General features: G+C 40.0%; 1 protein-coding gene across 3 annotated transcripts in view; it reads right to left on the bottom strand.

The window, feature by feature from the left end:
- VGLL4 (vestigial like family member 4) overlaps positions 1-27,305 on the bottom strand; it is a 166,590-nt gene that overhangs the window by 69,245 nt on the left and 70,040 nt on the right. The window contains exon 1 of one of the 3 annotated variants that reach the window (XM_027042656.2): positions 11,206-12,154. The exons of the other annotated variants lie outside the window; for them this stretch is intronic. Coding sequence (XP_026898457.1) covers positions 11,206-11,287 — 82 coding nt within the window. The 5' untranslated portion in view covers positions 11,288-12,154. Of the gene's footprint in view, positions 1-11,205; positions 12,155-27,305 lie in introns of those variants that run through there. 3 annotated transcript variants of the gene reach the window in all.

Genomic DNA, 27,305 nt, shown 5'->3' with positions numbered 1-27,305 from the left:
CAAAAGTAGACAAAACTAATGCAGGACTAGGGAAGGTCAAAATAGTGGTTCTCTTTGTTGGGGGAGGTGTATGGCCTGTCCAAGGAAACATGAAGGAACACTCTGGGGTAATGGAAATGTTCTATATCTTGATCTGGGTTCTTCCAAAAGGTAGTAATTATAGGGAAAAAAATTCATTATAAGCCATGCCCTTAAGATTTCACCATAATCAATTATGCGTCAATAAAAACAAAAACAAAAATTGAACAGGTGGAACATCCCAGTAGTCTATTACACATGTGAAGTCCAAGGTTTACATTTTATCCAGCCCTTCCCAAATACCCTTATCACAAAATAAAGAGCACACAATAAAAATTCCCCCTGGGGTGTTGGAAGATCTATTCTGTTCAGGGCAAGAACTTTAAAGGTCTGATAGGAAAAGTTTAAGAAGAACATACAATTGATGCCTTGAGCCGTTTAGAAATTCACTGAATTTTTTAAATTCTAAATATATTTTATTCCTCTTAGGACCCAAAAAAATTTGACTTTTTTTTTTTTTTTTTTTTTTTTTAAAGAAAAAGTTGAGGGGCACCTGGGTGGCTCAGTCAGTTAAGCGTCCTGACTTCAGCTCAGGTCATGATTTCAGGGTGAGTTCAAACCCCGCCCCGCCAGGCTCTGTGCGGACGGCTCAGAGCCTGGACCCTGCTTCAGATTCTGTCTCCCTCTCTCTCTCTGCCCTAACCCCCCGCTCCCGTTCCGTGTCTCTCTCTCTTTCTCTCAAAAATAAATAAATATTAAAAAATTTTTAACGAAAAATTTGGTAATAGTACAATAAATGTTAGTTCTCAACGTAAAATGGAGTGATGCAGTCTGACTCTCCGACCATAGTTTAAAAGCCAAGTAAAAGATCCAACTTCTAAAATTCCAAAGGAAATTTTCTAAGTTTCCTCAATATACATTTAATTAATTAATTAATTAATTAATTAATGTAATCTCTACACCTCATGTGGGGCTCAAACTCAGAACCCCAAGATTAAGAGTCGCACATCCTTCCAACTGATCTAGCCAGGCACCCCTCCTCAAAATACTTTTAAATCCTTCACAGCATCATGAGGGAAATAAATCATCCACTCAAATCTATATTTTGAAGTTTAACAATAAGAGCAGTCACTTTTTTAAGTATGGCTGTAACTATTCCAAACAGTAAATCAGCTAATAGACGTCAACCTATAATAATGACCTATTCGTAATCTGTAATTATCTTGTTTATGTACCTGTTCACGGTATCTCCCCTGCCAGAATGGAGCTCCAAAAATCCAGGGATATCACTACCTGTTTTCTTAACAGCTATACTCCCCACACATAAAACAGTGCCTAGCACACAATAGGCATTAAGTATTTTCCCATAAATGATCAGTTATCTACTAGACTATCCACAGTGCAGAAACTAGGAAACAAGAATAGGAGCAGTTATTTACAACCAACCAGCCCATTTGCAATGTTTCTATACAGAAACTGAGCCTCAAAGAGTTTTCTTTCTTCCCCTCTCCTTTTCAACCCTCCTTTCCCAGCTGCCATTCCTTCTTCTAAGAAGGACATTCTAAGAGTTAACCAACTCTCCTGTGTTACCAAATAATGGAGTATCCTTGGGTTAATCACACAATTTCAATGTTTCTCTCTTTAACAAAAAGACACTGGAGGAGATTCATACCTAAGTAGACACCATGGCGCTTGGTGCTAAGAACAGAGGTGAAAGACCAAGTTCTAGCTGTCCCGAGATTATAGTGAGGCAGACAGAGGAGTATTTAACAAAGAGAGATAAATTCTCTGACAAAAGCATGCATGGCATGCCATGAAAACACAAACACAACACAAAACCCAGCTACAAAGGCAAAGGTGAGGAGGGTCACTTTCTAGAAGACTCCGCACTTGAGAGACTAATAAAATCCAAGACAAAGAGCAGGGGGGATTTCAGAGAGAGGCAATGGTTCATCCAAAGGAAATACAGCTAACCCTTGAACAACGTGGGTTAGAAGTGCTCTGGTCCCCTTACGTGTTTTGGTTTTCTTTTCCAGTAAATACAGTACAGTTCTGTACATGTACTTCCTCTTCCTTATGATTTTTTATTAACATTTCCTTTTCTCTAGCTTACTTGATTATAAAAATATAATGCACACAACATACAAAATATACATTAATTACTGTTTATGTTATAGGATCAGTAAGGCTTCCAGTCAACAGTAGGCTATTAGTAGTCAAGTTTTGGAGAAGTCAAAAGTTACATGCATGTTTTCAAGTGCATGGGAGGTGGCAGGGGGAGGGTGGATAGGCACCCCTAATCCTCATGTTGCTTGACGGTCAACTGTAGTTTGATGTATATGGACTATAGGGTGTGGGTGAAGGAATACTTGAAGATTAAGGCTGGAACAGTACATAAGGGATGGCATTCTGGTAATATAATGAATAAAAGCCTAGACGGGAACAGTACTGCAGGCAAGGGTTAGTTGTAGGGTTATTTTAGGAATAAAAAGAAAACTGATGGAGCCCTAACTAGAAGAAGAGCTCCTAGAACCTCTTCCACTTCTGATTGTCTTCTTTGTTCCTCGGTGACCATTCTTGCCCAGAGCTTCACTTATTCTCTACCCCAAACTCCTATCACTCTAGACCTATATACCCAACCTTAAAATATTTAGCTCTTCTTTGAAATTTCAAAGGTCTTTCAAACTCAACGTATCCAAAAGTAAACTCATGACCTCATCTCAGAACCCAGTCCTCTCCCTTGGTTTCCCATCTCTGCAAATGGCAGCACACTCCACTCATGTGGCCAAGCTGGAAACCTAGGAGGCACCCTCAACATCTTCCCCTGCTCTAATCTCTCACCATGTCCTTCCTGTCAGTCTCCTCTCTAAACAGTCTTAGTTTGTCTACTACTCTCCTTTTCCACGACCACCACCACAGTTTGGGTTTCTACCATCTCTTGCCTAAACCACTGCAACAGGTTTACATTCTCTATTTCTTTATTCCCTCCTTCTTCCCTTCCAATCTATTCTCAAGTTGTAACCACAGTTTGCTCGTTTTGAATGTTTATCAGCCTGCCTCACTCTTTGATACCCTCCTACCAACCCCAGAAGCTCTAGAAAGCCCCTGCTGATGTTACTCACTATATGCTTGCCAGCACCTCACTCCCGATGGAGTGAACACTCAAAAGAGTGTTTGAGCCAAGGGATATAAGAATTTTAAGATTTTGGAAGGAATCAACACCAAATGGTACTAAAAGATTCAACAGGTAAGGGCTAAAAAGTGCCCACTCAAGCTACCATGAAGGATATCATTTAGTGACCTTGTCCAGAACAACTTTGGTGGAGTTGTGGGAACAGAAATCAGACAACAGTGGACTGAGGAGAGACTGGGCAGAAGGGAACCAGAAATAGGTTGACCACATTCTTCCAAAAACCTGGATGGCAAAGAAAAGAGTCTAATAGCTGCAGCGGGGGGGGGGGGGGGGGGGGGGGTTGTTGGGGGGGGCGGCAAAAGATTTAGGGATGAGTTTGGTTTTGTTTTTAAGTTGGGAGAGACCTGTGTGCATAAACACATGATGAAGAGAAAGAACCAGGAGAGGAAGAAGGGGGAAATCAGAGAAGAAACAGATCATAAAGTCCCTGAGGCCAGAAGAGCTGGGACCAGTGAGCCACCAATCAAAGAATTAAAATTAGCCTTTTGCTGATCCTTAGGGAAAGGGAAGAAACATGGAGTTAGATTCAGAAGAGTCTGCAGGTGGAAAAGGACGATGTGGTGGTTCTTCTAGTTTCTTCTTAAAGAATATATAAGGGTTCTTCCAGCTCTGTAAGAGGCCTTTTCCCACTCTGTGTCGTACAAAATACAGAACGAAGTACAGCATGTATATAATATTTATCGGACACCAAGAGCGATGTTTGATGTCTGCTACTGGTTCTAGAATTCTAGTCCGCCTCTTCCCCTACCAACGTCAGCCATCCTTTACTGGTGTAAAGCCTATCAGAGGAAAAGGGCTCCCATCCTGGTCTCCAGAAACTGGTGGTAACTGTTCCCAAATCTGAATTCAGTAGAGCAGTGCTAGAAATCTTTTTATAGGTTTTATCCTGAGAATGACTACTATTTTCCATTTCTTGTGCCCTCTGCTCAGAACTTAGAGAGCCTGGTATAGCTGTTACTGTGTATTCCTTTAAAGAAAGCTACTCAAAGCCCTCTCACGGGTGATTTTATGCATTGGCAAAAAGGTCATAGCTTTTCATCAGGAAAATAAAACAAGAGTTCTCTTTGGGGTCAGCCAATAGTTTATCAGCTGCTCATCAGAAAAAAAAAAAAAGCAACAACAATCGTTTAAAAGGACACACATAGTAAGAATGGGAGAAAATGGGTACTGGAAAGAGCTGTTGACATTAAATTAAAATTTTAAATTAATCCCTTGTCACTTTAATAGTGCTGCCACATAATGGAAGATGTGTGTTTGTTTTCAAAGGGGGGAAAGTGTCCAGAAATTTGCACTCATCACTCCCTTAACTGTTATCAGGGAAGAAGCACAGGCTTACTCTGTCCAGCTGGACTTGGGGTAGTGTAAACAACTTTGCTAAATTGCTTGGCAGAACGTATCTGCAACAAATCATTAAATTCTAGAATTCACTCTATTAAAATCAAATCATTAGCCAAGAACAATTAACAGGCAACTATTTTCATGCAAAACATATAAAATAAAAATCAAGAGCAATACATATGGATGATTCTTTTTCATTCATAATTTTAGATGGTGCATAATGCAGACTATTGTTTCAGATCTTTGTTGCCCTCGGACAGCCATCTCTCTATAATGTAGAGTATTGTTTGAATACTGGAACAACCCAAGCTTTTTCTGTGTATCTAAAAGTCCCTGGATTAACATCCAAAAAAATCTGGCACTGCAACAAAGTTGACTTGTAACAAGTCTCAGCCTTTAAGCAAATTGCTTATTAATGCAGAACGAAAGTCGTTGTTCAGATCCTAATTAAGGTATGTTTCTCAAGTGTCCCCCAACTCTGCATTCACCAAAACTGGGCAGAATTTCTCAAACGCACCATTTCCCATTACAGCCTGGATAACAGAAGGCTTTGACAGGTGATGAAGACTGTGAACAAAACACTGGCTGAAAACAAAGTTTGGACCAAAGCGTCCACCAGCTCTGTTTAAAAGTGACCAGCAGGTGAGCAAGAAGGATGCTGGGGCGTCCACACATGTTCCACAGCCAAGATTCTCCACACCTGAAGATAAGCTGGCTTCATATGGAAAAGACAAAGACATCTCCACTGTAAAAAGTCTCATAAGTAAGACACAAAAGAAGACATAGAAAATAATTCTGATTATACAGGGCTAAAAAAAAAAAAAAACCAAAACAGACAAAACTTTGTGATGACCTCTTGGGGCTGAGAGGAATATGACAGGGAGAGAATACTTGAGGGAGGTGATTAATTATTTCCTGACATGGTAGTGATTACAAGGTTGTTCCTTTTTAAACTACACATGTTTTATGCATGTTTATGTACATACAACACATTTCATAATAAAAAATGTTGAGAGAGAGAGAGAGAGATAACCCAAGACTTAATACATACCAGCAGAGCACAGGCATTCCATATACATTTAAGAGAATGGATACTGGGTGGGAAAAGGACAGAACTGTTTTCTGCAATCACTTACTAAATATACCTCAGTTTGTTATGTTTAGAGACTTCTTTGCAAACAAACAAGTAAAATACTAAAGAGTTCAGAAAGATCATTTAAATGGCCACAAATTAAAGGTAACTTTAAGAATAGATTTTCTATTTTACTTAAGGGAAATAAACAGTCTTTCAACTAGTAGTAATTCACATCGTTAGGATTTAAACATAATCTGTATATAATACCCTGAAACTAAAACAATCTATAGTATTTTTTTTAAAAGGGGGGGGTGGTGGGAAGTGCAGCAAAGGCGGCAAGATAACAAAGCAAACTGAAGGAAATAATTCCTTAGAATTTAGCAGAACACATAACATTCAGGAAGGCAAAGAGAACAAATCGAGAACGTAAAATCGTTTTCAGACTCTACTTTTAAAATTAAGTGTCCGTGGCTGAAGTTTTTGAGGGGAGGGGGGCATAGGGGGTGGCCAATATATGAGTTGATTAAAAAATATAACAGGGAGAGGGACTATTTTGTAGAACAAACTGATATGGCTGAGCAAGACTAGAAAATACTTCCAATGAGTTCAGTATGCACTACAGAGATCCCACTAAACATAAACAGTCATTGAATAAATGCTCAGATAAGGAGATAAAACAAATCTAGCCAGAAACAATCCCTGGTAAGACTGGTTTTATAGATTTGTATACATGGGTAAGTGCTAAGTCTGGATCCAATTTCTTCAGACAAAATCAAGTTTTCTGCAACAGCCTCACAATTGAGCAGAACAAGGCTGTACTGAGAGGTCTGGAATCTTCTCACATGCTGAGGGGGATTTTTTTGTATCTTATGGCATGTTTAAAAAAAATCTTTACAGCAACAAATCCAAACACGCTAGGAATAGAGGGCCATGCAGACAATAGGGAAGGGAAGGAGGAAGGAAGGAAGAGAAATCTGCCTTCCAAAACAAAGCCATGTGTAGGCTCCAAGAGATAAACAGCCAAGTAAAATAATCCTTCCAGAGGAGAGTAGAGAAACGAGGGCGGAGAGCTAGAAGGAAGGAGGCTATAATCACACCTTCCCTTCACAAACTGTAATTTGAAGAAATACAAACTGGCCAGATCTCTCGCAGGAAGGAGATCTCTTGGGCTCACCTGGGCATGTTGTACTAACCAAGCTCCTTTCAGCCTTCCTCTCCTCTGCCTTCTCCTTCGGGTCTCGTCTCCTCCCCTCCCCTTCCCCCTCTCCCTGTCCCTCTTCCTCTCCCACTCTCTCCCTCTCTCTCTCCTCACTCCTGACCCTCTCCTGCAAATAAAATGGTAAAGTAAAACCAATTTCCACAGCAAAATAGTTGCAGATGTTCTACTTCAGAATACACCTCTGGATCAAGAGCTGGTCACTTGATACGCAGGCCTGGGGAACAGAGGGGGGTTCAAATGGCTCCGCTCTGTGGCCTTTTCACCTCGACAGTACCCAATGCTCTAAGTTTTCCTGATGCCTCTGAACTCATTAGACAAAGGACACTAAACTGCTGCTGGTTAGACAGGCAGAAAACAAAAGAAATCCCTCACCTAACCTCGTATCCCTGGCAGAGTCTCAGGCCACAACTCTTGTGTGCATTTTCCTTTCGATTCCAGAAAATTAATTTAAGTGCAGCCTGTGATGAAATAAGTGATAATTATGTTCTAAAACAATGAACAGCTCAAAATCTGAGGAACTCAGAATCTTAAGCTTTCCGATGATTGCAATACACAATTTATTCTTACTTTCTCCCAATATAAATCGCACTATTAAATTAAAAGGGGAGAATTCTTCTACCAAATTACACACTAATGGCCCTTAACCCATAATTAAAGTATCACTAACAGCAGCTTAAAGCCACGGCCAACCATGAGCACATTTATTAGGACCTATGTTTTCAGCACCACATAATTATGTAAATACAACCGTCAGCCATCTTGAGAAAAATCAATGGTCTAACCAGTTCCCTGCTCCCTTGGGAAAACACTCTTGGTAAAATGGCATTACACAGGGCCTCCTGCTCTGCACAGTCAGAAAAAAAGTAAGCAAACCTAAGCACCAGAGCAGAAGAAGCACAAATTCCAACAAGGCTGGTCACCCAGAGTCTTCATGACTCTTTCCTGAACATCACAACAGCCTGGAAACCCAGACCAGCAACTGGCTTCAGAGCAATGAGGACTCCAGGACAGGTTCGCTGTGTGTTGTAATCCAAGATGCCACCCCTGTGGCTGGGAGCTGGGAGCACCCCCAGGACCAAGCACAGTCCCTATCATAGAGGGGCTATTAATTAAGAAGACAAGACGTAAAATAATCTTGGAGGCAGGAATGCTGTAGAAAAATCAGAGACTAATCAAAACCACTGAATCCCCACCACAGCTCATTTCTGCCACAAACTTTATGAATACACTTGAATGGACAACTTACCTCTCTGGGCTTCCGTTTCCTTGGCCGAAAAAAAAAAAAAAAAAAGTCAAATGTCTAAGATCTATCTAAGAGGCCCTGTACAGCTCTGCAATTATGAGATAATTAGAGAATACAAGATTTTTATAATGAAGTGCTAAACTGTACAGTAGGGACTACACCACCAGTGGAGAGATTTCATGGATTTTTTGAGTCAGCCACTTACTGAGAGCCAAATCGGGCACCGTGCCAGGACTCCAGGATGCAGTAGTGCCCAAGAAAGACTGTCCTGCCTTCATGAAGCTTTCCAGTCTGCTAGTGGATTATTCTCAGGAGTTCACAGGGGAAAAACGAAGGCTGAGGTTGGCCTATGACCTCTTCACGGAGATAGAGGCAAAATTGGGGTTCACGTGGGTATAATTTGAACATTCAATAGGGTCATAAGTTAACTATTGAGGGTTGTGGAAACAAACCATAAAGGTTTTGAAGAGACACATTAACACAAGCAGAGTTCTGCTAATTTGCCCATTACCAATGAAGGTAATTGGTTTCCAGAAATTAGATTCTTTCTGTCCTTTGCCAATCTTCTTCTCCTACCAGTGGGCCCCACCCCAAACCTTCTTCCTTTATTTTCTTTTTCAATTGTGCTTAAAGACTACTAAGGTGAAAGCAGCAGTCACCGAACAGAGAGCAGTCACCGAGCAGAGTCCACATCTGAGCCACTGGAGTCACTTTGCATGTGGGATTTTGGAAAGGCCTTGTATGCTACAAGATAATTGGCTAAAAAAGATCTAGTTGTGGGAACACTGCCACAGAGGCTGAAGAAAGACAGTGCAGACACATGGTTTATTTAGCAGAGCAGAGCCAAGTACAATACACAGGAATATGGTATAATTGACCTAGAGAATAAGAACCACCATCAACATCTTGATTTTTAAAACCAAAACTTCAGAAAATTAAATTGTCCCTTATTCTTAAGAGATGGAAAACTTGCCTGTGTCCTAAGTGAAATCAAATGCTGCCTACAACTGTACGTTCCATTTTCCAAATAACTTCCCTGGAATGCTGGTGAGCTGCTATGTTTAATACGAACATTTCCAAAGTACTGGATTTACAATAATAGTAAAGGTTCCTACTTTTCTTACCAAAAAAAAAAAAAAAAAAAATCCCATCTGAGATTTATGTTCATCTTCAAAAACACCCTTTGAGTTCAGAGCAGATGTGTGCAGTGTTTATACTAAGAAAACCACCAGGGCATAAACTACCCACTATAAACACCACTCAAATTTTGCTGTGCTTTTCTTCATTTCCTGTGTATTTATTTTGGTGTTAAAATAATGTTAACTTTCGTAGTAAAGAAAATAGCAGCAGATGTTTAAACCAAACAGACTATAGCAAATTATCCTACATATCTACTCAACTTTCAAAATCAAAGTTTCTTCCTCCCAAATAGACAGGGGGCTGCAAGCAGACTACTTTCGAGTATCATTGCACACTATGGAACAACAAATCAACCTGGACAAGTTTTCCATAAGCTTTTCCTCACTACCCCTAACTGGAGATTTAAAAAATTAATGTGGTATCAATTTCCTCGCAATCCCTATACTCCTCTCTTAGGCTGATCATTACGTTCTGTTTTGAAAATATCATATTACTCAACGACAAAGACAAGCCAACAGATATTTCCTTAAAAGTTTTGATTTCCTGTTCACTGAGAAAAAGAAAAGTTTAGAAAACTACAGTATGTTAATTTCACAAGCAACATTTTAAAGGAGTGTCTGCCTTTTAAATGAGTGACTTCAGAAGCAACAGGCTACTCAAAGAAGCAGATTCAAAGAAAGCAATTCACCAAAAATCTCTTTAATGGAACAAGCAGGAGTTTAAAAATATATACCTTAAAAAAAATTCTTAAGTATGAGATCTTTATCCACAGAGTTAAGTAAAAAACAGTATGAATGAGATTTTATTTTCCTTGAAGGGGAAAGGGTTAGTTTTCAATTGATTAGACAACAGGCCTGCAATTTTTACATGAAAAATTCAAGTTTCTTCAATGTTTTCTTTTTCAAAAGAAACATTCAGTTCACTATTAAGAGAAAACATGTAAACTACCCGTCCTGAATCAGAAAGGAGATGTCTCCTCCTCGATTTGTATGTGGTTACAACAAAAAACACTCCTCTTGCCAAGCTGAATTCCCCCGGAGATGCCTCTCCGGCCACTCAAACCCTGGCCATTACCACTTTTTCAAATCGCACGTAGATAATGTTCCAACAGATTAAGAAATCACTTTTTCTCTTCTTCCTACTAACAGAGACAGCTTGAAACACTACAAGCCAGTGGGGAAACACCTCATGGATTAGCAGGAGGCAATAAACAATAAGAATTTAGCGTAGGTTCTTTCTTTCTTTCTTTCTTTCTTTCAATTTAGCTTTCTGGTTTGTGCATTGTGCAATCACTTCCACAAGGGACTGGAGTGTGGAGGGAACATCCTTCAATGTCAGAACTCTCTCAGCGCTGTACAGGAAATGGGAAGTCAGACAAAGAGCCAGTCTGTGCTTTGTGACATGGGTGCCCTTCCAGTCCCCTAAACTGAACAGAGAAATTCTTCATTGTTCGGGACAATCACTCCTGAAAACAAAAACTCACTGTAACTTTCCGTTCCCCTCTCCATGAAAATCCAAAGCACTGACTGCAATACAGTATAAATACTGTCCACAGTGTAGGTTTAAAATAAGTAGCAAAGCAGGGAAAGAAAGAAAGAAAGAAAAAAAAAAAAAAAACCCAACACGTTTAACTTTTACTGGGTCCTGGAAGTTCTTCCTCTAAAGAAAACAGCAACAGAAATAAAAAATAATCATATAATCAAGAGTTAAAAATTTGAAGAGTTAATATGTTGCAAGCAAAAAGCAAACTTTTAACAGTTTATATTTCACCGCCTTCCCTCCCCCACCGTAACCCTGAAGGCTAAGATAGGGAACAACAAACTTTGTATTGAAAATAGTACATAACAGACACTCGCCTTTCAAAGCCCCCTGAAATCCCAAGAAAGAGAACAAAATACACAGAAGGCATTCAGAACCCTAAAGGAGGAGTGGCCTTGACAAAAGCAATGGAACAGCAATTTCTAGAACAGAACCTCTACCTTCATAGCACAGGATGCCGATATTGTTGTTCATCTTGTCCAAGTACTGGTAGTTCAACAGATCCATCTTCATAAATAGCATTTATTGGGCTAGCACAGAAAACCAGCTCTCTGCTTTCGCCCCAAAAGAGTACGTTTCAAAAATCAGTTACTGCTGAGTAGCTCCTGGCTTTCTCTTAAACTTCACAAAGACGGGAGGCCCAGCCTCAGATGATCAAAACAAAGTATGTAAAAGTTAAAAAAAAAAAAAAAAGAAAGAAAGAAAGAAAGAAAAAAAGAAAAACGAAAAAAGAGGGGGGAAAAAACACACGCACAAAAAAAATCAAACTCGCACAAAACCCTTCAAGGGTTTATTTGTAGATGGTCTATGTTTTGTATCCTCAATCAAGCACTTAGAAACCGTTTCTGAAGTCTTTACGAGTCCTTCTTTGAAATAAAAAAGGAGTGGAAACGAAAAACACGAAGCACATTTCCTAGGACAAAGCCACGCTCGCTTTCCTCACAGCCCGCTGCAAGTTAACTGCGCTGACATGCTGGCTATGCTTGGTATGACTCGTATGTAAACGAGCTTCCTCTCCCCAGCGGGAGGGAGCACGGAGCATGCTCACTGAATCCCTGGAGCTCTTCAAATGTCAGGGATATTTTCTGCACAAGATCAGTCTCTAAATGTATTAAGTGTTTGAAAGAAAGAGAAAGAGGAGGTGGAGAGCCTGCACAGAGGGGCCGTGCAGAGCTGCTCTTGACGGGAAGCAGGCTTGCCACTGCACAACCGGAGGAGGAGAAAGAAAACCCAGGAAGTTTCTTTTTCAGGAGCTGAGTAAAAAGTAAAAAATCCATCATGGAAGCAAACGTCCGTGGAACTTAACTTTGCTGTACCTTCCTGTTGGGGTTCAGAAACCCACAGTGGTTTTGCTGTGGGATATATTCCACCCACATTTGTAAGGCTCCTTTTTTCTTTCTTTCTTTTCAAAATTGTTTTATAATATCCGTTTATACTTTAACAGTGTTTCAAATTCTGATGTTAATGTTAACATGTAACTTCTCTCATAATCCTCATAACAACTCACATGAACAGGGCAGGGATGGTATCACCTTTTTACAGCAGAAGAAACTGAGGCTCAGAGGGATTAAATGACTGGCCCATGACCCCAAAACAGTTGGCAGAACTACTTTTAGGATTTTTTCCCCCTAATAACTTTTCAAAACAAAAAAAACAAAAAAACAAAAAAACAAGGAGGGAAAGAGAGAGAAAGAAGAAACAGAGAGAGAGGGAGGGGCGATTAAGCAAGTAAGACTGATATACCCAAAACCAAATGCCTACTTGAAATGATGGGGTGTGGGGCAGAATAAAATTATTTTCATTTTGCACATATGAAAGCTGTTCCATCTGTGTATTCGTGGCTAGTAGCATGCTGCTATGCTGTTCCTTACTGGAAGGACCAGAGCCTTAAACTTTGCATATCTCCAGTATCTAGCACAAGCAGGTACCCAAAAGCTGTTTACTGAATGAGTAAATCACTGAACGTTCAGAGCCTTTGGCACATGAAGAGCACACCAGCAAATAGGGGGAAAAATAGTTTTATCTTTGCAGACTGTAGCTAGCTCTTGGCACCACAAATAGAATAATAATTCACCAAAGGAAGTGTTCATATGTTGATATTATTGTATGCTATCTGGAGACTTAGAAAATATCAAGGAATGTGTTATACTGTAGACCAAGACCTGAAATTTTAATATGCTAAAATAAGAGTTGAATAAATAATTTCAAGGGCTTATATGTTAAAAATCCAGCGACAGTTGCATTTTGGATAATAGGCATGCACACAGCAAGGTGTTCTAATCAAGTCTTATCAGGAGATTCATACAACACCCAATACTACTGCCATCACTGGAGAGCTGTAGGTGAAGCAGACAACAGAAAAATGAAGCTTTAATTTATAAGGGTATTTATTAACACTAGGTTACATATCCTAGAGTCTGAATAAGCTATGCTGAAAAGATACATATACTATCAATTATAATTAAAATAATGGCATTTGGCAGGGAGGGTCAGAAAAAAAGCTCTTAGAGCATCTACTATACACAGATTATTGCATTTCAAACAATCTCAATATCTTTAAGCATCAGATCAAATTCAAATGATAGTTGTAGAGTACAATCACTGTGCTGTTCTTTGACATAAGGTCTCAATCAAAAAACATGATGAGTCATTAGCCTGTCCCCTATGGGAGAAAGCTGGCTGCATATTAGAATTAACGTGGACTTTAAAAAAATCATAGTGCTGAGGTGGCATCCCAAACTAATCTGAGGAGGTGAAACTCATGGTCTGTATCATTTCTGAAGAGTCCTGGGTGATTCTAATATGCAATCAAGGTTGAAAACCACTGCTTTTATCTGAGGGGAAAAAAAAATTACCCCCCTTAAGATACTTCATTTTAAACCCTTCTTCTGAGAAGGTTTTCTTTTTAAAAATATAGTGGTTTTAGGAGCTCCTGGGTGGCTCATTCGGTTAAGCATCCGACTCTTGGTTCGGCTCAAGTCATGATCTCATGGTTTGTGAGTTTGAGCCCCACACCATGCTCTCACAGTGCAGAGCCTGCTGGGGATTCTCTCTCCCTCTCTCTCTGCCCCTCCCCACTCACGCTGTCTCTGTCTCTCTCAAAAATAAACTTAAAATAAAATATAGTGCTTTAACCAGATTTAAACAAAAACAGTTGTAAAGATAGGAGTACTTAGTAACTTCCCCTAAATGACCCTGTGTCACTTACAATGGGATTCTCTCAGCCTGAGTGGCAATCATCTGTGACGACAGTCCCGTAAGTGTACCTTGATTTGTGTTCAGAATGATCTGTGGCAAAATTCCCAGCACCCAGACCCATCTTCCCTACTCATGTAGGAAGCCAGTGTGGTGCTACTCACAAGTGGTCCACAGAGGGGTTCAAGAAATGGATGCTACTATCCATAAGAGAGAGATACAGAAATGGAGAGTGCACATTTCCAAATTTTTATAGTTTTTTTTTTTTCAACGTTTATTTATTTTTGGGACAGAGAGAGACAGAGCATGAACGGGGGAGGGGCAGAGAGAGAGGGAGACACAGAATCAGAAACAGGCTCCAGGCTCTGAGCCATCAGCCCAGAGCCCGACGCGGGGCTCGAACTCACGGACCGCGAGATCATGACCTGGCTGAAGTCGGACGCTTAACCGACTGTGCCACCCAGGCGCCCCTTTTATAGCAGTTTGACAGAGTAATTTTATGTCTCTTAAATCTTCATTTTAAAAAATCAGCGCTGGGGCGCCTGGTTGATTCAGTAGATGGAACATGCGACTCTTGATCTTGGGGTTGTAAATTCGAGCCCCACATTGGGTACAGAGATTACTTTAAAAAAAATTTTTAGGGGCGCCTGGGTGGCTCAGTCAGTTAAGCATCCAACTTCAGCTCAGGTCATGATCTTACAGTCCGTGAGTTCGAGCCCCGTGTCGGGCTCTGTGCTGACAGCTCAGAGCCTGGAGCCTGCTTCGGATTCTGTGTCTCCCTCTCACTCTGCCCCTCCCCCTTCATGCTCTGTCTCTGTCTCTGTCTCAAAAATAAATAAACATTTAAAAAAAATTTTTTTTAATAAAAATTTTTAAATGAGGGTTTATTTTTTCCATATTTCTAGTTATTGAGTTTCGTTGTATTTTACAACGTATCAATAAAGCCTGGCAGGAAAAAAAACAAAAAATGGAAACCCTAGCTTTCCACCCAGACAGTGTGAGAAGCCCTGTGCAGATGGCTGGCTACTTACAAAGGCCGGACTGCAGCACAGTGAACTCCCTCCACAGCGACCGCCTTCAGCCCAGCTCCGCACATCTTTCACCTCGTGCTTGAAGCACACTGAATCGCCTACTTTAAAACCACAGTGTTTCACTTCTCAATGCATATGTTCTCTCTTTGTCCAAGACTTTTCCGGCCTGTCTACCCAGCAAACACACCCATTCTTCTCTTAAGACTTGGCATACGCCCCTCTCATCCAATGGGAACCCCCTTCCTTCCATGTCCTCACTCCCTGCCCCTATCATCTTACCAGGTATATACTTCTAACCACGTCTAGACTTCAAGAGCAAGAACTATGGCTTCTTCGCTTCTTCAAGGTCTAGCATAAACCTGCCACATGGTAGGCCATCAATGAACACTTGTTGAATAAAATCAGTAAGGTTACACAGTAGGATTCACAGGTAGATTCCCCATTCAACTGCCCACCCCAGCACACACTGTATTACCTAACAAGGTTTCCCAAACTGGATTCTGTCGATACCTTTTGGTGCCACAAGTTCTGACATTTGAGGAACACTCATCGAGATTCTGAATGCACTTCAGGTTGCAATCCAAATACTGGAAAATGTCAATGCTTCTCAAGTTCATTTGCAGGCTAATAATATATTCATAATTGAAGTACCAACAGAATTGTTTTTAAGGAAACTGGAAAGATGGTTGTAAATTTTATCCACAAAAAAGCCAGGTAAGAAGGTCTACCTTTTTTTTTTTAAACACTAAAGAAATTTGATCTGTTAGATATTTAAAATATAAAGCAAAGAACATTTTGGGGGTGGTCCTGGTACAGAATAAGTAGCACTATACAGATAATGCAATAAAGTTTTTGCTGAAAAACTTTAAAAACAGTAAGAATAGGGGCGCCTGGGTGGCTCAGTTGGTTGAGCGACTGACTCCGGCTCAGGTCATAATCTCACAGTTTTTGAGTTCGAGCCCTGCATCGGGCTCTGTGCTGACAGCTCAGAGCCTGGAGCCTGCTTCAGATTCTGTGTCTTCCCTCTCTCTACCCCTCCCCTGCTCACGCTCTGTGTCTCTCTCTCAATAATAAATAAACATTAAAAAAAATTTTTTTTAATACAAAAAAACAGTAACAATATGTTCAGACTATCTAATTTGGAACAGGGAAACAATTTCTAAGCCTGAAACAAAAACACCTTAAATCAAAGAAAGAGATTACAGAGGAAAATATTGAAGAATTTGAATATACAAAGTTTATTAGTTTTTGTACATTTGAAAACCATAAAATGAAGTAAAACAACAAAACAGAAGAATACATTTGTAACATATATCATGGTAGATGAAGGATCAATGTTTTTCATAAATAAAGAACATTTAAAAAAATTTTTTTTAATGTTTTTATTTATTTTTGAAGGAGAGAGAAACAGAGCATGAGCGGGGGAGGAGCAGAGAAAGAAGGAGACACAGAATCCAAAGCAGGATCCAGGCTCTGAGCTGTCGCACAGAGCCCAATGCAGGGCTTGAACTCACGAACTGTGAGACCATGACCTGAGCCAAAGTTGGACGCTTAACCGACTGAGCGACCCAGGCACTCCATAAAGAACACTTAAAACAAGTTAACAAAAGAATCTAAATATTTTTTAAATGAGCAAAGAACAAAAGAAAGAAATGAATAACCAATACATTTTTGAAAACTATTCAACCTTATTCATAAAGAAATACATTTTTAAAAATCAAGTGATTTTGTATCTGCCTAATTCAACAAAAAAGACTTTTGCATCTTATTTCATGCAGGTGAGGTGAGATGCCAGTAGAATTTGTGTTTACTGCTATTGAAATATAAACAGAAAATGCCTTTCTACAAAGCAGTCTGACATCATATCAAGCTACAGATACTAATGACAGAATATTATGCGGCTATAATTCCTTCAAAAATAGAATGACACGAGGGGCGCCTGGGTGGCTCAGTCAGTTGAGCAGTTGACTTCGGCTCAGGTCATGATCTCACAGTCCGTGAGTTTGAGTCCCGCGTCGGGCTCTGTGCTGACAGCTCAGAGCCTGGAGCCTGCTTCAGATTCTGTGTCTCCCTCTCTCTAACCCTCCCCTGTTCATGCTCTGTCTCTCCCTGTCTCAAAAATAAATAAAACGTTAAAAAAAATTAGAAAAAAAAAATAGAATGACACGAGGAAGTGCTATACTATGTACTGTATAACAGTACTACATAGGTTAACTGAATACCATTAAAATAGGATATAAAAGCAGTGTGTATTCTGGACACCGATTTTGCTTCTATATTAATGAATATATACACATACATAGAGAAAAAGTGTATGTCTTAAAGAGACAGTAAAGAGTATCAAAATAACAGTGCCTGTCTTTGAGTGACGGGCATTTTTGACATTTTTCTGTATTTCTAATTTACCTACAAAGAGTATATTTCCATACAGAATCAAGGTGAGGGTGCAGGTTCCCCACTTATTAAAAAGCAGGTGCATAATGAGAAAACATGCCCTGGTGAGGCCTAAGTGGTGAATCATATGTTTGTTTGTTTTTTTAACACCACAATACACCCTTTTAATTTAGATTTAACAACTAAAGATGCCAAACATGACACCTTTGTAAGATTCAAAGACGTTTAAGATGTTTATTCAAAGATGTCCTAAAGAAACTAAAAAGAAACTCCCTGTACTGGGGTGCCTGGGTGGCTCGGTCAGGTGGGCATCTGACTTCAGCTCAGGTCATGATCTCACACTCTGTGAGTTCGAGCCCCACGTCAGGCTCTGTGCTGACAGCTCGGAGCCTGGAGTCTGCTTCGGATTCTGTGTCTCCCTCTGTCTGTGCCCTTCCCCTGCTCATATCTCTCTCTCTTTCTCAAAAATAACTAAACATTAAAAAAAATTTTTTAAAAAGAGAAATTCCCTGTACTTTCAACTTTCAGAACACGTAGACATGTGTGCATATACTTTCTGTCTTCTGTTGTTTACTAGTTATTTCATGTATTAGTATTGATTCCCCAAACAGACCCTAAGCTTCTGGAGAGAAAAAATGGAACTTCAGTTTTTGGTATAAAGCTCCCCACAGCATACACTAAGCGCTCCCTAAGTATTCACCATGGCAGCATCTCAACATCTTAGTGGGAAAATGATGGCCAAATGGTGACAGCAGCCCAGGCTGGTTACTAGGTTAAATCGCTGGATTTGCTAGAGAGTGGATTACCAATTCAGAATAGAATCACCAAAACTGTGAGCTGCTTAATAAAAGCTGGGAGATCAAATTCACTCTCCAGACACTTTTTTTTAAAAACAAAATGCTCTCGTTAGAACATGTAGAGAGAAGGGAACTTTTTTTTCATTTGGATTTTTTTAAGTTTTTATATTTAAATTCCAGTTAACATACAGAGTAGTATTAGTTCCAGGTGTATAATATGTGATTCAACACTTTCATACAACACCCAGTGCTCATCACAAGTGCCCTCCTTAGTCCCCCATCACCTATCTAACCCATCCCCCACCCAACTCCCCTCTAATAGCATCAGTTTGTTCTCTGTATAGTTAAGAGTCTGTTTCTTGGTTTGCCTCTTTCGCTCTTTTTTTCCCTATAATCATTTGTTTTCTTTCTTAAATTTCACATATGAGCACAATCCTATGATATTTATCTTTTTCTGACTGACTTACTTCACTTAGCATAATATTCTCTAGCTCCATCCACGTTGTTGCAAATGGCAAGTTTACATCCTCTTTTATTCCGCTGTGCACATACACCCCGTCATCTTTATCCATTCATCCATCGATGGACACTTAATCTGCTTCCATAATTTGGCTATTGTAGACAATGCTGTTATAAGCATCAGGGGACATGTATGGAGAAGGGAATATTTTAATGTTAAGTCTAACAATAATCTCTTCAAAGACACTGGGAAATATAAATAACCCTACTGCGTTATTTGGCTCCTCCAGAGGATTTAACTGCTCTCTTCTTCCCAGGATTCTAAGTTAGATACTTAGCTAGTGTTTTTATTTTAAAGTATTCTCTTTACTGAGCATTTATTCTCTTCAAATCACTGTAGCCTGATATATGAATAACAATCACAACAGACCTAACCAAAAGAAGAAAGGAAGCTTGACTATACCTTGACTTAATGTATCAGTTGAACAAGAAGTTGGCTGTCTAAAAATATTTCAAAGCATCTCTAGAATCCACTGCCGTTTATGGGTACATTCCTCAAAATAATACGACAGCAGCAAGAGTAAAGATGATGCTGATGCTTGCACAACACTTCCTTGGTCAAGGCACTTTCCCTTTTTTATCTAATTATAGTAATTACTAAGACAAAGGTCTTAATGAACCTAGTCTTAAAATGTCTTAAAATCAAAAGTCTTAAATGAACCTAGACTGCGTGTGAAGAAAGAAGACTTAAGAAACCAAACTTCCTTTTCTGTTAACTATTATTTAGAATGCAAAGTTCTGTGGCTCATTAAAGGCCTAGCTACAATCCCAACTTCTCTAAGAACCCCATTAGCTCAGATTAATCTGTATCATTCCACCTTATTTTAGATATACTGTGCTTAATTCTAAAACAAGGGAGACTATGAGATAATTTATGTATCTCTCCCCAACCAATTTATAAAGGCTGCTTTGCACACAGTAGGTCTTCAAAAACATAGCTGTTGAGCTGAAGGAGATACCAAAACAAAACACTTTTCAAATGCCTCAAGTATCCATGAGGTGAACCTACAAATCTATTAGGCTTCCTAGATCACTGAATTTCCTTTCAAGGAAAGACTTCCTAAGTATACAGTAAAATACTGTTTATTTCTCTAACTTGGAGCCGCTCACAGTGAAATGATGAAAAATAAACAGTATTTTGTCAAATTTTTCACAAAAGCAAAAACCATTAAGCTATATGTCTTTACTTTTATTGTGAATAAAATAGTGCCATTTCTAAGTTAAAACACTCTCAACTTTAAGATTTTATTTTTAAAGTAATCTCTATACCCAACATGAGGCTCAAATTCACGACCCCAAGATCATTGCACGCTCCATTGACTGAGAGAGTTCAGGCTCCCCAAAACACTCTCAACTTCAATTAAGTATTAGTAGATTATTTGCTGTAATATAGTAGTACTTTAACACAAATATATGTACAGTACTCTAAAAATAACTTTAAAATGGTTCTTCAAAACAAAGATTTAAACTTTCAATACAACAGCACCCTCTAGGGGTGAATTTTAAAATGCAAAGATAATTTTGAGAAGGCAAACTGCACAATTTGGGCCATTCTCATCTGATATACATTATATTTCAAACACAGTGAGCCTATTTTATTTAAAAGTCACACAATGAGCCTCCTATTTTATTTAAAAGTCACAGCAAATATCTTTTAACAAACAGTTGAACTGTCACTAAACTCTGCAAAAATTAAAATACCAACAAAACTCAATTGTTCTCAAATGACTGAATAGGAAATCGGCTTTATTAACATGATTTAAGATATAAGTAGTATTTAAAAGTACATTTTATATTATATATATAAAGAGAGAATATATATATATATATAGAATATATACATATATATATAGAATATATATATATATATATAGAAGTGCAATTAACATATACTATATTGGTTTCAGGTGTACCACATAGTGAATCAATATATATATCTGTACATGCACACACATACACACATATACATATATATATATACATTGCCAAGTGATCACCATGATAAACTTAGCTCACATCTTTGACTTATGTCTTAAATCAGAATAAATCAGCACTGGGAGAAGGAATTGAATCAATTAGCATTTAAGGAAGGAGAAACCTCTTGCAAAACACCGTAACATTAATTTTACAACTAGTACCTTATATGCTTAACAACAAAAATGTTTTCTTGTAACATTTTATTATTATTTAAGAGGTTTTCATTACTAAAAACAACGTAGGTTCAGTAAATCCAATCCAAAGGACCCTCACAAATAAAATATTATTCTGATATTCACATTCTCACAAATCCTAATCACCCATAGATGTATCCCTTCACAGTTGGCTAGAACTGCTTTCCATGGTAAAAATCAGAGAAGAAATCCAATGAAGGAAAAGTCCCAGGTATTTAACATACGAAGGACTAAAATCACTGATAGTCCCAATATGTGACCCAATCTTCAATTAACAGTTCAATCTGCCTTCACAGTGCTTTAGTACACAGCATTTTTCCACCTCCAAAATCACCCATGCACCCAGTCAGGATCCAGTCTAGAACACAGATCCCACACCAGGCATTTTAAAAGAGAATTTTAATGCTTCCCTGCCTGTGCCCCCTTCTAGTAACTACCTCCATAAGGTAATTATTATCCTAAGCTTTAACAGTGTAAATTATTTGGACCACTTCATACAAACAGAACCATGTACTCTTCTATGTGTGCCATGTACGCTTCTGTGATTGGATTCTCTCAACTTGTTTATGAGTGGTGCCTTTATTTCTATATGTGGCTAAAAACTCATTCCTCTTCACTGCTGTATAGCATTCTGTTGCCCTAAGAGAGGACACTTCTTCCAGTTCACTGTTGATGGGCATCTCGGCAGTTTCTATTTGGGGGCTATTCTAATTATGTTTGCCACCAATATTCTTAGCACATGTCTTTGGTGAGCATACGGCTGCCTTGGGTTTTGTTTGTTTGTTTGTTTCTGGTGAGAACTGAAATCAGATTAATATATGTCTTCCCACTTTATTTTTTTTACAGCTTTACATTTTTTAAATCTTTTCCACTGGAGTATAGTTGACACACCATGTTGGTGCACAAGTGTAGCTGGACACAGTGACAATGCAGCAGTCGTACCAATACATACACCTGCCGGAGCGTAGGGACTTTAGGGTGCTCCACATCCTTGCTTTTCCACCTTTTCATTTCCACTACTCTGCTAAGTGTGGACCAGCCACACTGCGGTTTTACTTTACACTTCCCTGCCCGATAGTAAAACTCCTAAATGCTCGTACGAGGCAGAAGGACAGGATTCACCACACGGACAGAGGGAAAGAGTCTAAGCCAGTGCCTCTTAACCAGGCAGTTGTGCTGCCCCCCACCTGGGGACACTGGGCAATGCCTGGTTGTCATAACTTGGGAGCGCTTACTGGCACCTAACAGATGGAGGCCAAGGACACTGCCAAACGTGCTACAATACAGAGGGCAGCCCCCACAACGAAGAATTAGCTAGGCCAAAATGGCAATGATGTCATTATCAAAAAACCCTGGTTTAAGCAAACAATTATTAGAATTTTTCTCCTTAGCCATACAATCAACGGCTGGTACAGCTCAAGAGGCCAATTTCCTATTTTCTCAATAGGTTATTTTCTCCCTAAAGTTGAAGGGACAGAAGACAAAGGACACATGCTGCATGTTGGGCATGGTCGAGGGCGCAGCATTACCTTCTTTCGTATACCTTGTTTCTTTTTTAATCCTCATAACCATGCTACTAGGTACTATCACAGTTTTAGAGGATGAGGAAACAGGTATCAGAGAGGCTAAGTGCCTTGTCCAAACTCACACAACAGTGGTAGGTCTGGATCTGAAGCTGTGCTTTTTCACTACACCGAAGGTCTTACATTTACTAAAAATAAGGAGAGTTTTTTAAGTCCACAAGGATTGTTGACTTGCAAGGGATGAGTTTCACATTAGTTTTGCAAAATGCCACTGAATAAAAACTGGGTCTAAAAAATAAATCATTGGCAATGTTAAGATTAACACGCACCTGTAAGAACTGTACCTTAAAATTTTTCAACAAATACATCTTCCCCACAACACTGTGAGCTCTCTGAAGTTAGGTCATGTCTTATTTCTTGTTGGGTATGCCTAAACATACTCCTAAACTCCTACAGGAGTAGGCATTTAAAGTTCCCTGGATTAGTGACCTAAAACCCCAGTGAGGGAAAACAAGAGTCCTCATAAAGCGAGCAGATGGTTCAGACTGTATTTTTTTCACCCAGTCAACTATATTTACTATCAAGTAGAATAAAGAGGTTTTGATTGCAAATATTCAATTAAGTCAAATAACAGTCAATACCATCAAATTCTCTTCACAACACAAACAATTCAATTTTTCCAAGGATGGATTTACATGCATTGCCCTGTCAACCATCCTTCAACGTTTTCACTGATGCTTCTATCTGAGAGGGCGTTACAGTCTTAGGGCCACCAGAAATCCACTGGCCAGAAGAGCAGTTTCCAATCCTGGATACACATCACCCAGGAGGCCCTGAAAGCCATATCTGGAAGGTGATTTAATAAATCTGGGGAAGGACACAGTGGGGCCCTGAAAGATGTATTTTGAATTTACACCCAGGAAACAGCTGTGCTCAGTACAGTTTAAAAATAGCTCCCCATATAATTCTCACATGTGGCCCGTCCCCCTGAGGTTCAGGAGTTCTGCAGTGGGGATGTTGAGCTGAAATTAGTAAAAGAGCATCACGCTGAGGAAACCCCTTGCCATTCACACCCTCCAGAGTTCAAGGGCATCCCAATGAGTTACTCCTGGACAGGACTAGGGGGCGACGTGAGCCAACTTTAGACACAGCTCAACCTTGTTTCCACTGAGACGCTGGACTGTGAACCCCATAATTTGACTTTACACAGTGTAAGAGACAACTGAGCCCCCGCATTCTCAGCCTTCTTCAACCACTGGCGTTCAGTAGCCAGAATAAAACCAGAAATTTATAAACTGCCAATATTCAACTGTTTTGAGACCTGAAATGCATACACCAGGCTTTCCTACTTATCCTCACATGGGTAAGGGTGTGTAGTGTGTGAGGGGTCCTGGAAACAAGACAGGGCATTTACTGGTGGAGCAGAGTAGCATTTCCACAGTGTGTATGTCTAGTCAAGGCTGGTGATGGTGAATTTTTAGTGACTTAGAGCACCATGAATCTCCCTTCAGAGGACTTAGACAGCTGTAATGTCACTTTAGTATGGTCCTCTGGTTAATATCTATCTTATCACTGTTTCCCCAGTCCATACACACTGTCTGGCACCTGGTAGGTGATCAATATAGAACTAGGTTTCTAACCAGACTTAGAAGACTAGCGATATTCCAGCCTCCCGAGGAATCAGTGAGTACTGTGGACCCAGGAAGAGTAAACCACAGCCCTGGAGGGAGGGGCATGGGGGGAGGGGAGGCAGACCCTAAGGAAAGGGAGAAGAGGGCCTAGGAATTAAGGGCTAATCCAAGGAGGAAGGGCTGTAGGGGAATAGGGCCATCCACAGAGGAAGCCAGGAATGGGGAGGCAAAAGAGGAGAAAGAAGGTAAAAGTGGAAGCTGATAGCCATGATAAGCTTACCCCTTGCACTCTGCAATCTCAGACCGGCATTCCAGTAGGAAAAAAGCACTAGAGTCAGTCAGAAAAGTTAGGTTCCTATCCCCTAGAGAATTTTCCTTCTTCCAGCCTCAATTTCCTGATCTGCAAAAGAAGGATAATAAAACTTCACTTGCCCATTACATAGGGCAGCCAAGGACCCAGGGAAGGACAGCTATTACAGCAATGCATGAATTACAAAGCACATACAAATGGAGTGAATTATTACTGCCATTCTTTCCACAGATGATGAGGTTTCTTGGTATCCCGTGAGGAGAAGCAGAGCCTGTTCAGACATTAGACTGCCCTGCCCACTCCCGACTCCCAAAGAACTTCAAACAGAAACATCTATAAAAACGCGGGAACAAAGGTCGACTTTTTGCTGGTTAGCAGTTTCCTTATGCTTAATTAGACCTATGTGGATTTCTGAGAGTCCAGGAATGCCCCTGCCACATACCTCTTCTGTGCATCCTGAGGACGGAAAAGTAATTTAAGACAGCTGTGGATCTGCAAAGGAATCTGCACACCCAAAGGAATCCGCACACATCTTTTTTAACTTTAAAAATATGACCTTGATGCATGTTCAGTTAAATTTAGCAACCTTACCCTAAAAGCTGTCAAATATTTAAAAATCATAGCGACTACTTCTCCATTATTTAAATGGAACAAAAGCTTCTCCTGCAGACTGCGTTAAAAACAGGGATCTGACACCAGAGCGGATTTACTCAGCTGACCTCACACAAATGTACTTCCTTTACTTACATATTTCCCCAAGCCTCATTTCTTCTTTCTAATGCACCATATATCCCCCTTCAATAAACAACATTCTTCCTTCAATCTCTACGGTGCATGCATCAGCCTTAAAATTCTAAGGTTCTGGGTAATTCCTCTGTTCCCTTTTGCCCTTCATCCATACCCAACCTTAGGCTGCCACGTTCATTTGCAATCTCAAGACAGAATTTCATGTTTTGGATAATAAATGGCAGTAATTATTACTTAGAGATGGCTGTTGCTGCTGGGTTTATGGAGGTTTTTCTTAAGTTTTTCCGACTTGAAGGCATGTGGAGAGAGTGTGTGTGCTATACTTCCCAGGGCAAAAAAAAAAAAAAAGAGGACACACACACACACACACACACACACACACACACTTTTACCCTAACAATGGACATGAAGATATTGTTTAGATCATTTCCTGGTGGTTTGAATTAACAATAGTAACAAAGGGCAAGAGGGCTTAAAGTAACCAAAAGTTCTACATTTCTTGGGGAGAACACGAAGGCGAGCCAAGCCACCACTACCTAGAGGAGATCTAGCTTTTCAGCTCAATAAGAATGAAAAGACCTAGGGGCGCCCTGGTGGCTCAGTGAGTTAAGCAGCTGACTTTATCTCAGGTCATGATCTCGCAGTTCATGTGTTTGGGCTCTGTGCTGACAGCTCGAGCCGGAGCCTGCTTCGGATTCTGTGTCTCCCTCTCCCTCTGCCCCTCCCCCCACTCATGCCTGCTCTCCCTTTCTCTCTCTCTCTCAAATAAACAAACTTTTAAAAAACAAAAAGATCTAAAATTCCTGGTTGTCTTTAGTTCCAGGTAAGGCTAGTTACCAGAGGGTTAAGCAGCCTAACCACCCCTAAACGTTTCACATATAATCCTATTACTTTTGAATGGCTCTCGGTGTTCTTTGAAATTCTACTTGTTCAAGGATTCCTGTTACAGAATATCTGTGCTAACAGCCCTGCGGTACACGCTGCCAAGAAGAAAATTATGATCCTTGTTGCACTAATGCCAATTTACATGGCATCAAAACAAACGATTCTTCCTGCTCTTTCTTCTCCATTTTCCCAGTAAAACAAGTTTTAAAAAGAGAAGGAGAAACATGAGAAAACACAGCTTTGCACCTGCACACTGAGTGCCATTTCCCGCACAAATAACCAAATGACCGTATTTTATTTACAGATGCTCTAAAAATACATCTGCTTCCAAAGAGCAGGCTAAAATACTTCTAGTTTGGCCTGGAACCACCAAGGAAAGGTACCCCAATACATTTTCCTTTGGAAGGCTGACACGTTGAAAAAAAAAAAAACGCTTTCCTTCTCATGTTTAATCAAACCTTCCAATCATCCTATGACAGAGCACTGCAGCATGTTCACTGATCAAATATCATGATTAATTAAAGAACCAGCTGCCCATTTTAATAAACTGGGAAGGCCAGAGAGAAAAGAAACACATGAACTCTTTCTAGACCTTTCTTTTAACACCTGGCACGTGGCCCACTCATCTCCATGAAAGAAAAATCAAGCCTTCTATTCTCACTTGTAAATGCATTTAGTCAGCAAGCAACAAAAGAGAGTGTGAATAACTTGCCTAATATGCAGTTATAAAATACTTAAACGCCCACTATGTGCACCGAGTACATGAAGGTGAAAATATTCTGAAGACCTGAAAAGTTCTATTTGGCTGTTGCTAGAAGACACTATATAGCATTTCTATTGTTGATAAAAGAGTGTTGCTGAGCTCTAGAATTAGAGACATCCATCCTACAAGACTACCCATACAAACTGACCCCTACCCTCCAAGCCTCAGGTACAAAGTGATCCTGCCCAGGATCACAGTAGAGGTAAAAATCCACCCAGCACAGGTACAATGTTCCTGGCTCCAAGCACTGTTCACTTGTCTTTGGGACCCTAAACAAACGGCAAGCAAGACATCCATACACAATACCACCAGAGTGCCATGTTAATGCTCACAACGCTTCACCGGCCCAGAAGAGACTGGGGCCCAAACGTAAATAAGGTACAGTCCCTGTCCTTGAAGAGCTTCCAACTGAAGACAGACAACAAGAACTACAGACAAACAATAGGAAGCAAAGGGGGGAGAGATCCTGTTTCTGAAGAGACGTAGGTATGGCTTCATAAAGAGAGTGGCATTTGTCTGCACCCTCACAAGAACAGAGTTTCAAAGAAGGCTTGAGGGTCAAAGCGTTCCCAAC

The sequence above is a fragment of the Acinonyx jubatus genome, chromosome A2, assembly GCF_027475565.1.
Source record: "Acinonyx jubatus isolate Ajub_Pintada_27869175 chromosome A2, VMU_Ajub_asm_v1.0, whole genome shotgun sequence".
Classification (NCBI taxonomy): domain Eukaryota; kingdom Metazoa; phylum Chordata; class Mammalia; order Carnivora; family Felidae; genus Acinonyx; species Acinonyx jubatus.
This window is presented reverse-complemented; position numbering and strand designations above follow the sequence as displayed.